The sequence below is a fragment of the Castor canadensis genome, chromosome 5, assembly GCF_047511655.1.
Source record: "Castor canadensis chromosome 5, mCasCan1.hap1v2, whole genome shotgun sequence".
Classification (NCBI taxonomy): Eukaryota; Metazoa; Chordata; class Mammalia; order Rodentia; family Castoridae; genus Castor; species Castor canadensis.
Window position 1 is genome coordinate 126,483,012 of NC_133390.1, and position 16,277 is coordinate 126,499,288.

General features: G+C 43.1%; 1 protein-coding gene across 10 annotated transcripts in view; it reads right to left on the reverse strand.

The window, feature by feature from the left end:
* Positions 1–16,277, reverse strand: part of Osbpl10 (oxysterol binding protein like 10) — a 293,428-nt gene that overhangs the window by 141,597 nt on the left and 135,554 nt on the right. For 9 of the 10 annotated variants that reach the window (XM_020181728.2, XM_074074057.1, XM_074074055.1 and 6 more), the window contains one exon: positions 14,907–15,098. The exons of the other annotated variant lie outside the window; for it this stretch is intronic. In XM_020181728.2, the coding sequence (XP_020037317.1) occupies positions 14,907–15,098 (192 nt within the window). The remainder of the gene's footprint in view (positions 1–14,906; positions 15,099–16,277) is intronic. 10 annotated transcript variants of the gene reach the window in all.

The following is a 16,277-nucleotide window of genomic DNA, read 5'->3' on the forward strand; positions in this document are numbered from 1 at the left end:
AGACAAAAAAAACATGAACAGTTTTCAAAAAAGGATATGTCAGCTGCTCTTGGAAACATGAAATGATGCTCAGCCTTACTTTAAGTCATGAAGTACCAGTTTTTCCCTAGCCAAGTGGCAAAGGCACTCTGATAACAGAGAGCGCTGAAGGAAACTGCCACCCCTACACATCAGTGGGGGTGGTCTGTGGATCTGCCACGCAATTCTCCTTCCATGAGCTGACCTCAGGATTCCCCTTTACTTTTACTACACAGTGCATGGCACACTTGGAGCACAAAACTGGAAACATTCTCAACGGTTCGGCAAGAGTGTTGAGAGGCCAGATGCCAGTGGCTTATGCCTGTAATCCTAGCTACTAGGGAAGCTGAAATTGGGAGAATCCTGGTTAAAGGCCAGCCCAGCCCTCCCACACCCCCACCAAAAAAAAAAAAAGTTTGTGAGATACCTAAAACCACCAACAGCTAGAGGCAATGGTGCAGCCTCTTATCCTGAGCTATGTAGGAGGCTGAGATTGGGAAGACTGCCGTTCCAGGTTAATCTGGGCAAAAAAGCTTACAAGACTCCATATCAATGGGGAAAAGCCAGGTGTAGTGCTGTGTGCCTGGCATCCCAGCAGCAGAAGGAAGTGTAAAATAGGAGGATCAACATCCAGGCTTGCCTGGCAAAGAATAAGATCCATCTCCAAAATAATGAGAACTGAAAATGCTGGAGTTGTGGCTCTGGTGGTAGAGCATCTGCCTACCAAGTATGGGGCCCTGGGTTCAAATCCAGTGATGCTGCTGCCATTATTATGGTGTGTCAAGAGCTGCAGGTCATTAGGACAAGAAGGCAAATGGAAAGTACAACTGAGCCTTCACTGTTGACTGCGATAGCATAAACAAGAGGTGAAACAGAACAGGTTGGCTCTCCATTGTTCAATTTGTTCCCATGGTTCAGCCCAAAGTGATCTGGGACATGTCAGGTACAGAAGGTTCTGTCTCTGTGAGGGAAGGAGACAGCCAGGAGAGACAAGGGCTGAAAAAGGAGTCAGAGTAAGGGTCTTCAAGCTTCTCCCATCATTTCCCCCTGCAAGAGTGATGGTACTTTAAAAAGGAGAAAAAGCCCAGGCCCAGGCCCAGCCCCAGCCCTTGAACACAACTCTAGACTATGCTCTGTGGATGTGAGGAGCTGGCATGCCCACACAAGAAGGTGACAAGCAGCCTTTGTAGCCTCTGTCCTGCTCTGAGGATCACACCTGGGATTTAGGCTTAGCAGTGACTCCTCAAAGAACAAAGTCTTGAAGTAAGCCATGGTTTATCCACACACATAAGAAAGTACACAGACATTCAAAGAAAAAGACAGATCCTAACTACTGATAAGGAGCCATTTCCAAGTGAAAAAAAAAAAAAAAAGACTCATAACAGGATTACAAATGCATAACAAAGTACATAATATTTAAAAAAAACAATTAACATAAGAATATACATAAACATACAGGTACACAGATAGGCTAGAGAACACACCAGAGCTGGCAAGGTGGTGTTGCTGGTGGAGCAGGAGGCCTGGAGACAGCCTCAGAGGGACTCTGTCAACAAGCCTGCAGATGTCCATGTGCCGCCTCCAAAGCTGGTTCTCAGGCATACTTAGTAACAGCTCAAGTCCAACTTGCTGACAGAAATAGAGAAACAGCAGTTACCTCCACACAAAAGAAAGTAACTCCAAATCTCACCTGGCCAGGTGACTGTAACAGACAACTTAGTATCTGGTTAACCCCCAAGAAAGGGCTGAAGGGTGCCTTTCCCCACATCCAGATTCTGGCTCTTGAATTATCTCCATTAGATTCCAGAGTTTAATACAACTATCTTATCTCACAAGTTGGTCTGCAAATTCTTTCAGAACATCACATGAAAGAAGCTGTGCAATTATGAAGTGCTATTGCTGGAATTTAATGTACCCAAATGTTAGTATGCTGTAAGTCTGTAACACACCTTATTGTGACAATATCTGTCCGTGAGAAATCCTTGCCTTACCTTCTCATCTCCTGAGTGTTAAGCTGAGAGATGTTTACTTCAAGGTATGCTGGAAGGGTTATATAACAGGCAAAACAAACAAAAGAAGGAAATGACTTCTCCAATAGCATGCAAGAACAATTATTTTTATATTAGAGATACAGATTTGCACTGAAATGATACTTCTGTTTTTCTCCCAAAATACAGGAAGAAGTTCTTGCTTACTTTTATGATTCTTATTTCATCCCTGCTTAACAACCAATATAAATCACATTCTATGTGTTTTACATTGCAATCTCTCCAACATAAGGAATAAAATATATAAGGAATCTCTCTGAAAATAAAAATACAGCAGTTTCTTTGCAGATGTATTTTAAGACTATTCTTTACTGTAGAGGACAGTAATCAAAGAATGAAAGTGGAAAGAAGGAGGAGTAATCTTCAGAAAGAAATCTTACGTTCTTTTTATTGTGACACCAAGTTCTGATTCAACATTATGGGCCGTTCTTACCCAGCCTCATAAGCTACCGGAGTTACCTATTTCTTCCCTCACACATATGCAGTTTTTTCCCTCTATGACATATGTGACAAAGTAGTTAAAGTCAAAGCTACAAAACTTAAACTTCCTGAAAATTACACAGACGGTAAGGATCTATAGCCAATGCTATGAGCACTAGTCCTACCTGTCAGTACCTAGGAACAGAGGGAAACAGGAAGAGGGAAGGGCAAGAGACAGGTATGCTTGCTTTGTGTTAAGAGGTGCCTGGCCTTCTCAGTCTGCCTATGTGCTCAGTGGTAGTGAAGCCAGTTTCAGAGTATAAGGATCCAGGCAGTCATGTAGACATCCAGTCAGTCTGAACAGGTATACAGTGAATCTACTGTCCGAGCAAGAATTAGGACAAAGCAAGAAGGCACTGAACATATATCTTGGGCCCATCACCACTCAAGGCTGGGCAAGTGCCTGGTCCTGTCTGCCAACCTATCCTCAAAGCCTCTCTCATCTCAGGGCAAATGATACAGAGATAAAAAGAGAATCCCAGAGGCAAGATGGACTCTCCCCATGCCTGATAAACCTCTGCAGGACTAGACCTACTCGTGGCAGCACAAAACACTGGGTGTCCCCAGAGCGGGGGCCAACTAACTGTGGTTTCATGCTAAACCTTCCAAATTGAAAAATAAATCCAAGCCAGGTGTGGTATAATGACACACCTGTCATTACAGCTCTGGGAAGGCTGAAGCAGGATGATTAAGAGTTCAAGGAAAGCCTGAGCTACACAGCAGGCCCTGTCTCAAAAAATGAAAGAAAAAATAAATAGTAAAAACAAACTCAAGAGCTTGAAGTACAAACAGTGGCTCTTTGTACTAAATCTCAAACACAAAGGAAAAGAATGAAAGACTAATCTTCAAATACTGCAACATGAAGAACCTCAAATGGGTCCACAGCTGAGCTGAACAGTATCATTCCTCAAAACTCAAGTCCACTAGAACAAGTGATCCTTTTGGGAAATAGATGTATGAGTTAAGATGAAGTCATTCTGGACTAGAGTGGGCCCTAAATCCAAAAACTGGCAGCTTTATAAGAGCAGAGACAGAGACAGAGACTCAAAAAGAGAAGGTCATGTGACAAGGGAGCCAGAAATTAGAGTAAGGTATCTACAAGTGAACAGCAAGAATCACTGGCAATCACCAGAAGCTGGGACACTGGCGTGGACCACATCCTCTCTCAGAACCAGCCTTGCCAACACCTCCATTTCACACTTCCAGGTTCCAAAACTATGAGGGAATAAATTTCTGTTGTTAGAAGCCACTGATTCAGGGTACTTTGTTGTGGCAACTCAAAAAACTCATACTGCACCCAAACACTGAAGGCAAAAGACTGAGAAAGGGATATGGGGCCACTGAGGCTACATTAGTGTACATAAGACACCAAACAGCTTACTCTGTAGATTAAATATAGCTGTTTAAAATCCCCAGCCTGTAAGAAAGGCGTGCTCTCGCCCCTCTCAGAGAATTACTCTGATGGCTGAGGGTCCCTCTCAGGTCTCCTCTTCCTAATAAAGACCTGCTGCTTGTGAAGGTCACAGATTCCTTCTCAGTGTGTCTCTTTTCTGCTCCTTCACTTTCATTTCAGTCAGGCTCCCTTTGCTCGGGAACAGGCATGGGCAGTAAGACTACAAAAAGTAAGAGTTCAGGATGTTGCTGGTGGTTGGTTTGGTCAACTTGGCTAGGCCATGGTGCCCAAATATTTGGCCACACACAATTCTGGACATTTCTGTGAGGGTGTTTCTGGATGAGATTAACATTTAAATTGGTGGGCTACGAGTAAAGTGATCCCCCCACCACCACCCCCAAATGTGAGTGGACCTCACCAGCCTGCTGAAGGCCTAAATGGAACAAAAGACTGACCTCCTCAGAGCAGAAGAGAATTCTGCCAGAAGGCACCTTCAGGCTTGAACCAGCACCTCCAGCCTTGTGTCTAGATCTCCAGCCTAGCAGCTCAACTCGCAGCCTCTGGACTTGTCAGCCTTCATAACTATGTAAACCAATTCACTAAAACAAACAATCTCTCTATATATACACAACCCCCATATTGCTTCCATTCTCTGCAGACTAATGCAATGCCCTAACAATGCTCACACCTCGTGCCACCTCCAGGTGCCCACCAGTTTGGGACTTGGTTGCTTCCACTCTAATTGCCAGCAGCACTTACTTCTACAATAACTGCTTCTCTACCTCTCGGCCTCTACTGCTTCTATTTATACTCCAAAGACACACTTCATCTCACTCCATCCCAGTGGCCCTCCTCAGAACAGGTCCCCCCAGAGAAGACCTCAAGTCCAGCAGCCAAGCTGGGGGCCAGGCAGAGATAGTGGGTGGTCTGATCAGCACTTTCAGGTTGGTGGAGTCACAAAGCACAAAACTCGACAAACTGGTTCTCACTGGCTACTCAGCCCTGGACCTTCTTCAGTAATGAGTGAGGAGGGTGAGGTGTACTGGCTTCTCTGAGTAAACCCTGCAGGTCCTGTATACACTCGTTGGCTGGCCAGTACACCTGTACTCTGCCAAGTACACAGCTGTTGCATTGGAGGGCTCTATTTCAGGAACAGACACATGGGGTACATGCCAGGGAGAGTGGCTCTCAGGTCACATGAACCTTTGTTAGAGCTGGGCTGGTGCTGCTCCTACAGCACCTCTTCCTCTACTCTGCCACCCATCTGACCAACCAACAGGACGACTGGAGCCATTTGCAGGTTCCTCAATCCTATAGACAGCAACCAACATGACTGGGAATCCAGATTATTTCCACCCACTTTGTGCTTCCTCTGCTGCCCACTTTTACTTCTATTGTAAGCAGGATATTCCCCTTGACCCACAAAAGAGATGTGACACGACTTGCCCAAGGACTGCAACTGAGGTGACTGCTCTTTCTCCTCAAAGCTGCTGCTGTGTTGTGATGATTCACTCAAGTAAATAAATCTACCCAAGTCCTCACTGGAGAATGACATGGAGATCAAGAGTCTCAGCCAGAGACTAAACAAGGGAAAACAAATAGGCTTAGAAATAAATAGGGGGTGGGGGGGAACCTCTTGCAGGGCATGGTAGTACATGCCTGTAGTCCCAGGCTGAAACAAGACGATCTCAAGGTTGAGGCCAGCCTGGGCTACACACAGCAAGACCCTGTCTCAAAAACCAAAAGCAGAGGGAAAAAACTATTATCTGAGTCCTCATCCTCCATCTACACAAGTAAACAAATAAATGCCTAATTTCCAAATGTCATAAGATAATGAAAGAAAAGAGCTTGGAGAGAATAAAGTGGGTCAGGGAAGAAGGGATAAAGGTGGAAAAAGGATTTACATCACAATCTGGCTGGATCTGACCGTTTACCAAAGGAAAGAATGAATGCCACAGTAAGAAAGAGAAATCTCTGAGCGCTTGATTTTCTGGAAGACCAAGCAGTTATTTCCACTGTGGCTCATGCTGCCCTTTGCTTGGCTCCTTCTGCCTCCCACATCCACCCAGCCTCTCCCTGAGCAGCTGAGGTCCTGAGCAGGAGGCCCCTCACCCAGGGCAGCAGCTAGGGAGACAGTGGCTGGGATAAGTCAAGAGACACTAGCGTGGTGCTTTGCTTCCATGTTGGTCACAGAAGTGCAATGACCCTCAAGCTGCACTCTCTGGATCCCCAATTGTTCCACACTCCACTTCACAGAAACAGCACGGCTCCGGTGGCCATCACTGTACTAGCCAACGTGCCTCATCACCAATAAGTGCCCACCTTATCTTCCAAAGGAACAAAACACCACTTCCACCTGTTTTGACATTGTTAAGAATCTGTAATATTTTATTTGAAAACAACACTGCTGCCTTAACAACATTTTGGAAACACTGCTTGTAGCTAGCTCAACAGTACAGTTTTTGAAAAACTGAAGTCTGAAGATGACTTGTCTGGAGAGGGTGGCAGGCTGCTACCAAAAATACATGCCACGGTCACTTGTCATGATTTATCTATCTGCACAGGAGAACTAACTTAGAGGATTTTAAAATAAACCATCCTACTCACACAGTACCCTCTGTACACCATAACTGTGTTCCCCGGTGATGGGATGGTCTGAATTCATTGCCGTAAGAATGACCTTACAGTAACTGCTTCTGCAGCAAAGGCCGTCCACACATCAAGGTTTCTAACCAGGCAGTTACTATATCCATGAGAACCAGGACCAAGCCAAATCATCCTGAAGAGGGGCAATACTTAGTCCATATTCATTAATAAAGATGGCAACGTCAGGTCAAGCATAGTGGCTCAAGTCTGTGGCTACTCATCCCAGCAACTTGGGAAGCAGAAATTGGAAGGATGGATATTTGAGGCCAAACAGGGCAAAAAGTTAGCAAGACCCCCCTCTCAACAAATAAACCAGGTGTGGTGGCACATATCTGTCATCCCAGCTATCAAGACATAAGTAGGAGAATCGTGGTCTGAAGCAGGCCTTAGGCAAAAACACGAGACCCTACTTGAAAAAAACAACTAAAACAAAAGGGCTGAAGAGTATGGCTCAAGTGACAGTAAGATTGCCTAGCAAGCATAGGCCCATAGTTCAAACCCCAGCACTGGGAGGGAGGGAGGGGAAGGTGGGCTCCAGGCCTGGCTCAAATGGTAGAGCATCTGGCTAGCAAGCACAAGGCCCTGAATTCAAGCCCCAGTATTACCCCCAAAAAAGAAAAAGAAAGATGGCAACTTCATTAAAGAATCTTCCCTGTGTATGTGTGCTAAATAAATATGATACTGTAAGTTACACGAAGAAACATACAAACTCATGTACCTGAAAGCACCTGCACACATCTCCCCATAAATGACTGCAAAAGGGCTATTTAAAACCATGTTACGTTACACTGCCTCAGTATAAACCAGCACAGCAACCCCAAGGAATGTGAGCCTGGAAGCAAAATACTTAAGAATAAAAAAGTCTGAGAGGGACAACTCCTATTTGCCAGTAAATAAGCTTCACAGAAGCTTATTGAAATCTGAATGTATGCTTCAGATACATCCATCACCACTCAACAGCATGGCCTTTCTCTCATCAAAAGTTCCCCTACTGAATTAGCTGTTTGTTTGTTTTTTTTAAGTATCAAAGGTCACAACTAAAAAGGCACTCAGCATGTATGCACACAGACACACAGACACACACAAGTAGTATGAACCTGTATTAGGATTATATTTTTTTCAGAAAGCATCTAGCAAACAAGAATTTCATAAAAATCTCACTGGTTTTGTACCACATGAAGTTGGGAGCCATGTTAAAACCTGTTATAATAAATTAGAAGTATAAAAGCCAAGATACCAAAAAAATGAACACACACATTTCCATTATCATTTGCTTAAACAGCTGAGGAGACACCTTAGTTTTTAAAACACATTACAATCTATTTACAAAACAGTTCCAGTGGCCCATACAGAGGCTCACACTAGCATCACTTTTCCCTGGTCACAGAGTCATTGTTGCATACTCACAAATACTACCAGATAGAGAAGACCCAAGGAATGCCTGACAACCCTCCAGCCATCACCAGAGTTCTCCTCTCTTACATAGATCCATGTGGTTTCCTAGCAATCGTTGGAGGCCTCCACCTTCCATTTTCAAAGAACTCTAATAGCTCCTTGAAGGTGGTGCTTAGCTGAATGTTTCACCAGCAAGCTTAGCAACCATGCTCTTCCTGGAAGGTTCCAGGATGACTAAGACTGGCCCTTAACATAAAAAGCCAACATCCGGCACACAGAAGGTACTTAATTGATACCTGCAAAATGAAAGGAGGAGTGGATGAGTAGACTCACTTAGGATCCAGGGCAGCACTACCCAAGAGAAACGGAATGTGAGCCACACCTAAGAGGCACTGAGTTTCCTAGGAGACACAGTTCAAAAATTACAAAGTATCAGGATTTGAATGTGTTTAACTGCATAGAAAGGTAATAGTATAATTTCCATGTTATTAGTATTAAAAGTGTTATTAGGGAGGTAGCTTTCCTGGTTTGTGCTGTCTTTGAAACTTAGTGTGCATTCCACATTTACAGCACACCTCCATTCCCACTGCTCACATCTGAAGAGCTCACAGGCTTCGTGTTCCTGGTGGTTTCCTGAGTGGAGAGCAGAGACACAGAACAGTTCTCTCCTGGCAGGAAGGTCTTCAGCATGCATATCATACTGCAGAGTGGGTAACAGGGGGCTGGAGAGCAGGCCAAGGGCAGGAGAGGCCTGTGAGTACATACAGACCACAGAAGACTTTGACTTTTATCCTGTGGACAAGAGGGAATCAAGAAGGTATTGGGTTTTGTTTTTAACAGCAGAGAGGTGATGACAAAATACTTTCATTTAGGAAGGTGATTTGCTGATGACAGAGTAAGACATGTGCTGGAGAGAAGGGAGATTGGCCATCGCCATGAGAAGACAAATTGGATGAGAGATACCTGAATTATAACCCCATGGTGACAGATGGCTTAAAACAGATCCACCGGTCAGGATCGAGCTATGATGAATCCTTTTTAAGTCTAAGATAAAAAATTAAGAACAAGGGAAAATGCAGCATGTTTTTCATAAAATTTAATGGAAAAATTTCATAAAACAGTTTTATAAAATTTAAATTTTCAATGTACTTTGTGACCCTTTATTCTGAAATTATACTCATTTGGTGGGTAGCACATATAAGACAGTGGTAACAGTAGATTGTCACTATCCATTTAAAAATGTCTTTACTATGAGAAAATGCTCACCATCTCTAGCAATAAAGGAAATGCAAATTAAAACCACACTAAGATTCCACCTCACCCCTGTTAGAATAGCCATCATTAGCAACACCACCAACAACAGGTATTGGCGAGGATGCGGGGAAAAAGGAACCCTCTTACACTGCTGGTGGAAATGTAAACTAGTACAACCACTCTGAAAAAAAATTTGGAGGCTACTTAAAAAGCTAAACATTGATCTACCATTTGATCCAGCAATACCACTCTTGGGGATATACCCAAAAGACTGTGACACAGGTTACTCCAGAGGCACCTGCACACCCATGTTTATTGTGGCACTATTCACAATAGCCAAGTTATGGAAACAGCCAAGATGCCCCAGCACTGACGAATGGATTAAGAAAATGTGGTATCTATACACAATGGAATTCTATGCAGCCATGAAGAAGAACGAAATGTTATCATTCGCTGGTAAATGGATAGAATTGGAGAACATCATTCTGAGTGAGGTTAGCCTGGCCCAAAAGACCAAAAATCGTACGTTCTCCCTCATATGTGGACATTAGATCAAGGGCAAACACAACAAGGGGATTGGACTTTGATCACATGATAAAAGCGAGAACACACAAGGGAGGGGTGAGGATAGGTAAGACACCTAAAAAATTAGCTATCATTTGTTGCCCTTAACGCAGAGAAACTAAAGCAGATACCTTAAAAGCAACTGAGGCCAATAGGAAAAGGGGACCAGGAACTAGAGAAAAGGTGAGATCAAAAAGAATTAACCTAGAAGGTAACACACATGCACAGGAAATCAATGTGAGTCAATGCCCTGTATAGCTATCCTTATCTCAACTAGCAAAAACCCTTGTTCCTTCCTATTATGGCTTATACTCTCTCTACAACAAAATTAGAAATAAGGGCAAAATAGTTTCTGCTGGGTATTGGGGGGGGGAGAGGGAGGGGGTGGAGTGGGTGGTAAGGGAGGGGGTGGGGGCAGGGGGGAGAAATGACCCAAGTCTTGTGTGCACATATGAATAATAAAATAATTAAAAAATAATTTAAAAAAATAAAAATGTCTTTACTAGATAACATAAAAATTTAGGCTAAGGGCTAGGGGCTAGTTCAAGTGGTAGAGCACCTGCCTAGCAGTGCTAAGCCCTGGATTCAAACTCAAATACCATCCCCCAAAAAAAGGGGAGAGGGGCATGGATGTGATGGCTCCTACCTGTAATCCCAGCCTACTCAGGAGGTGGAGGTTGGGAGGATTGAGGTTAGAGGCCTACCTGGGCAAAAGTTAACCAGACCACACCTCGACCAACAATCTGGAATGATGGCCTGCACCTGTGGTCCCATCTATGTGAGAGGCATAGGTAGGAGCATCAGAGGTAGACACCTGGCAAAATCACAAGATCCTATCTGAAAAATAACTAAAGCAAAAAGGGCTAGGAGTATGGCTCAAGTGGTAAGAGTGCTTACCTAGCAAGCACAAGGCCCTGAGTTCAAACCCCAGTAACACCAAAAAAAATGTTTTTGGCAATGTGTTGTGGCTCCCGAAATTCTACTTTTAAACCTTAATTTATAGGTAATACCCAAAATTCTGAGAACCACTGTTTTAAACAACTTCTGGTGTTAAGATGGACACAAAGTCCAATATACGCAAATACTATATACTGATTTTCTTACGATTTCATATATTCTTGTCCATACTGACACAGATTTTATCTCTAAATTGCTATATAAAAATTCAGTCAGTATCTTAAATATATTATTATTTTCATAGACATTCCCATAATGTTTTATATTGGGCCTATGACTTATTTGTAAGAATGGCTTTACCCAAATTAACTTTCTTTTTCCTACCCCCAACTCCAAGGATAATTTCCTCTGGGTGTGATTCCCAATAGGAAACTTATAGATGAACAGCAAGACAGGGATGTCTTTATTTTTATTCTACATCACGAGATTATAGCAAAAAGACAAACATGCTACACATCCAACACTTCTGAATGTCCCTGGCAATAATGGGCTACAGTTAATTCTGATAACCTCATTAACAAAGTTGTCTTAGTCTTCCTTTCTCAAATTTCCAGTAAGGATGTGCCTATTCCTCATGATGACATGTGTCTCAAGTCCTGTCCTCACCTCTTCCAAGCACCTCCTCGGAGGACACCAAGTTCTGACCTTCTGCATCTCAATTCCTCCTACTTTAGATAATCAGCACTCAATCTTATAGACTGTTCCATTATTTTCCTTCTTGCGGTGGCATTCCATTTAGTATTTACTCTATCGCCTTTGGCTGGGCTATTTTTCTCTTATTCTTCTGATATTCAGGCACATCTGTCTTATATATGATCATTTTCTCCGTTGCTCCAGTGGCCATAAGTTTATCATTCCTATTCCATTTTCTTCTAGTTACATTACAAACACAGTGGAATTCAAAAGCAGAGGCCTTTATATTCTAAAATTAGTAAGTACAGAATGTTCTGGTGTGAGATTTGCACAGATAGCTCCCAAGGTGGCTACATCGTAAAAGGGCCAATACCACAAAACAGCTGCCCTCAACAGCAAGCACCGACAGTGGATGTGACAACAAAGAACTGAAACTTTCAACTCCTCCTGGAGGGGCTCAGCTCCCTAAAATTCTCTCAACTGCTGACAGCTGCATTTTAATCTCAACAATCTTACTTAAAATTAATATTCAGAAAGAAAGGTCACCAATATGCAAAAGCAATCATCTGAAGAGATATACAGTCACCCAGGAACACAAACTCCAAATCAAATATTTCACCTCCTTATTTTTCATGGAAAGAAAGCCCATGGGAAATTTCAACACTATCCCCACCCCACCCCCAAGAGATAGAAAGTGGAGCAAAAAACTATAGTGACAAGGCACAGTGGTCATGCCTGTAATCTTCGCTACTTGGGAAACAAGCATAAGGAGGATGTTGGTTCAAGGGCAAACCATGTAAAAAAATCCGTGAGACTCCATCTCAACTAGCAGTTGGTATGCCCCTTTCATCCCACCCACGTGGGAGGACTGCAGTCTAGGCCAACCCAGGCATCATGGGAGACCCTATTCAAAACATAACCTAAAGCAAAAAGGGCTGGGAGTGTGCCTCAAGTGATAAAGAGCCTGCCTAGCCAGCCCGAGGTCCTGAGTTCAATCCCCAGCACCACCAAAAAAGAAAAATAAAAAAGAAAGGCTGGGTGTGGTGGGGACATCTATAATCCCAACATTCAGAAGGCTGAGGCAGGAAAATTGCAAGTTCAAGACAGGCCTAGGCTACAAAGCAAGACCCTGTCTCAAAATACCAGGAAAAAAGAAGTAAAAAAGAAAAAAGCAGCAGATCATATTATATAGATAATTTTTACATACTTATGTACATATAAAACATAAATTTAGAAATAAGCCCATGGCGAGTTTAACAGCTGTTACATGTAGGGTAGTAGGGTTATATGTAATTAATTTTTATTTTTTTCTTTGTACTTTTCTTTTGCAATATATACTTATACACTATACCTTATATAATTGAACATCTTTACACACACATACACAAAAATGCATACTTTCATTCTTCTAAAAAGTTGCCTTCTTTTCAATGGAAGTAGAAAATCTCTGGACATTACATATTGAATGAAATGCCACTGAAGTATCTCAACTTTTTGGCCACAGCTCACTAAACATAAGCAGTCCATTTTCTTTTCACACATTACTCACAACAGTAAGTGTAACAGAGAGTCACTAAATAGAATACAAAGAAGTCCCAAAATACTGTGAACTTCTAACTGTCCTTTCTTTTAGGTTATAATCTCGAAGGACTTGTAAGATAACCTGCAAGGAGGCCTACATAAAAGATGATGGTGTCATAAACTGGAAAATGCTTCTGATGCATTCACTGACTGATCAGTGATAGAATGTCTAACCTTTCTTTAAAATTTTCTAGCAGGAAAAAGTAGTGATGGGAAATAAAACAAATGAAACAAGAACAGGAAGTTGAGATTGCTGAAGTGGTGATGGTAAATGGTATAGCATGATGGACTAGCATGCTGTTTTGTATGTATCTGGAATATGACGGACTAGGATGCCATTCTATTTTGTATATATTTGGAATTTTTCTACTCTATTTTATGTAACAGTGTTTTGAAAATGAACAGAGATCCACACATATGCACATACATTCATCATATCAGGAAGTGTAATAAAATTAAGCTCACAGGCACTTTTTCCTTTTTCTTGTGCACATCAGGCATTTCAAAGTGAGCACTCTCTCTACCTTAAAATTAAGACAGAATTCTGACTCTGTACTCTTTATTAGCCAACACAGCTTTTGTGTGTGTGTGTGTGTCTGTCTGTCTGTCTTTCATACACATCTAGACTTAATTCAAAAGATTTTGTTTTTCTGGTGGTAGAGAGGTTTGAACTCAGGGCCTACCATTTGAGCCATATTCCAGCTCTTTTTTGCTTTAGTTAATTTTCAGGTAGGGTGTCGGACTTTTTGCTCAGGCTGGCCTGTACACTAGGTCATCCTAACCGGGATAACAGATGTGCGCTACTATACCCAGCTTTTATCGGTTGAGGGGGGTGTGAGGGAGGATTCTCACTAACTTTTTGCCCAGGCTGGCCTTGAACCGTGATCTTCCAGATTGCCAGCTCTCAAGTAGCAAGGATTACGTATGTAAGCCACTGTAAAGCCCAGCCTTTAAATTTGAAATATTCTGCCCTGGGACAGAATGAGACCAAGCCAGTCCACTGCCAGAGCACTGCCGGGCTCATCACATTAAAAAAAAAGAAAGAAACAAACAAACAAGATGCATGCTGAATGGAGGAGAAGCGAATCCTGTTGTGTGAGACACAGCAAGTGCTCTGCCTCCTCCTGTGAGAGCACAGCAAGCCCGGACACCAGTCAGCTGTGGGTAAGAGGCCTCAACACTCAGCCCAGGCTGACAGCGTGTGTGTTACTCAGCCTGTTCACCACCAATGCTAGGATCTGCACTCTCCTAACTGATGTCTTCCTAGGTCCCGCAAAAAGAAACAAAACATAACTTTGTGTCAATTTTGAAGACACAGTTAAAGAGCTTCCTGGACATTATCACAAAAGATGCCCAGATTTTCCCCAAGGCTGGCAAAGTCGGCTTTATTCCCACTTTATGGATACAGAGACTGAGGTTCAGAGGTGTTGAAGACACGCTCTTAAACAACAGTCTTCTGACTTCAGGGACAGCATTCTTGTGTCTCTTGGAGTGTCCGTGAGGATAAGAACATGGCAAGCACTTTCTAAGGGCAGCAAAACAGGGCAGAGCAGAAGAGAAATCGGCTTCAGGGCTGACAAGCCTGACTTTCCAAAACACCCTGAACTGATTCTTGATTCTCCACTGTTCTGTGCTGTTTGGTTTTTCCTATGGATGCTATTCCATTTGTACCCATTTTTCAGTGGGCTTGCTTTCTCTGCTTTCTGTACTATGACCGAGGTCTCCTAACAAGTTGCTTAACCTCAGAAACAGAAATTATTGTTATATTTTAAACCCGAGGGTTTAAAATATGGCTGCGGCTGTGTAGGTGGCAGGTTGAGTCCAGGTCCCCACTCTTTATAAATCAAGAGGGCTGGCAGGAAAAAGAGTTTTCAGGAACATAGCCACAGCCCCCAACTCCCAAGGGCCATTTAGCCTAGTAGGAGAGCAAGGCCTACCTCTCTGACTTCATGAAGCTGGCCGGAATACTGACTCTTGGCTCTTCGGGCAGCTGCAGGCGACTTGTGATGCGTGATTGTGACAACACCGGGGGCCCCCGCACTGAGGTGTCTCTGGCTACAAGGAGACGCAGAATTGGGTGTTCCATGGGGGAGCAAAGTGAGACTTCGGCTTCGGGAGCTTGGAGTGCTCTAGAATAAGCAACAGGTGTCAAAACTCAACAACTGGCCTGCAGAACATAACTGAGTGTTGCCTTCCATTTACTTCCCTCTACCTGATTAGAAGGATGAAGGCAAGGGGGAGGTACTGCCTGCCCAAATTGTGCAAATAAGAAAGACCATGTCCACTAACTGTCCTTGTGCCCTCATCTCTAATTGTGTCCCCTGTCCTTCACTATGGTCACCAAGAGCTACAGAACCCCCACCCTGGCACCATGAACCACGTGCCTCTGCACTCACTACTTCCCTTCCCCTCCTCGCTGGCCTTGCCTGCTCCAGGAGGTGCTTCCCTGGCTTTCTCAGCCTCTCCATCTTATCAAGATTGTCCTCATGTCCAGCTGCTCTCTTCAGAGACTTGTTCACACTCATTTTCACATCATCAAGGTCTGGCATACAATGATGGTTTACTTTATTAGATACTTAATAAATGTTTCCTGCATGAATGGGTGCACTAAGTTATCCACCTCGTTTGTTAGTCCAGGGCCTGCATGTCATCCTATAGAAACATGAATTCCAAATGACAATCTGGTCTATGATAAAGACAGCACTTCTACTTAGTGAACGGATCATTCACACAAAAAAATAATAATAGTGGGCCTTAAATCAACAAAAAATATGTTCAATTGTACTCAAAAGATAAGTGTAAATCTAAACTACACTTAGACACCATCTTTTACACATCGATCAAACTCAAAAGTTGGAATGCACAATCGGTCAACAGGGTCAGAGGGAAATGAGTTTGTAAGAGTAAAAGGTGCAAAGCCCTTGAGGAGGGTGACCTGCCATGGTGGCAACTGTCCTTCCCTGTGCTCCAGCAATCACTTGTCTGGGAACGTGTCCTCTAGATAGACCTGTACCAGGATGACACGCCATAGGTCCCCATCAGACACGGCTGCAGTATACTTAATGACAAAGGATGGGAAGCAACCTAAATGTCCATCAGTGTGGGACAGGTTAAATAAATTACACTACCCCTGCACAACGGAGTACTTTCAAGCTGTAGGAGAACACCAAGGAAGGTCTCTACTAATTGATCTTGAAAAATCTGTAAGAAAAATCTTAACTTTACAAGTTAAGTGTAAAAAGCAAGGTGCAGATCCACTATATAGTATGCAAAGTTGTGCCTGAATGTGGGGAAAAGGTGTTTCCATT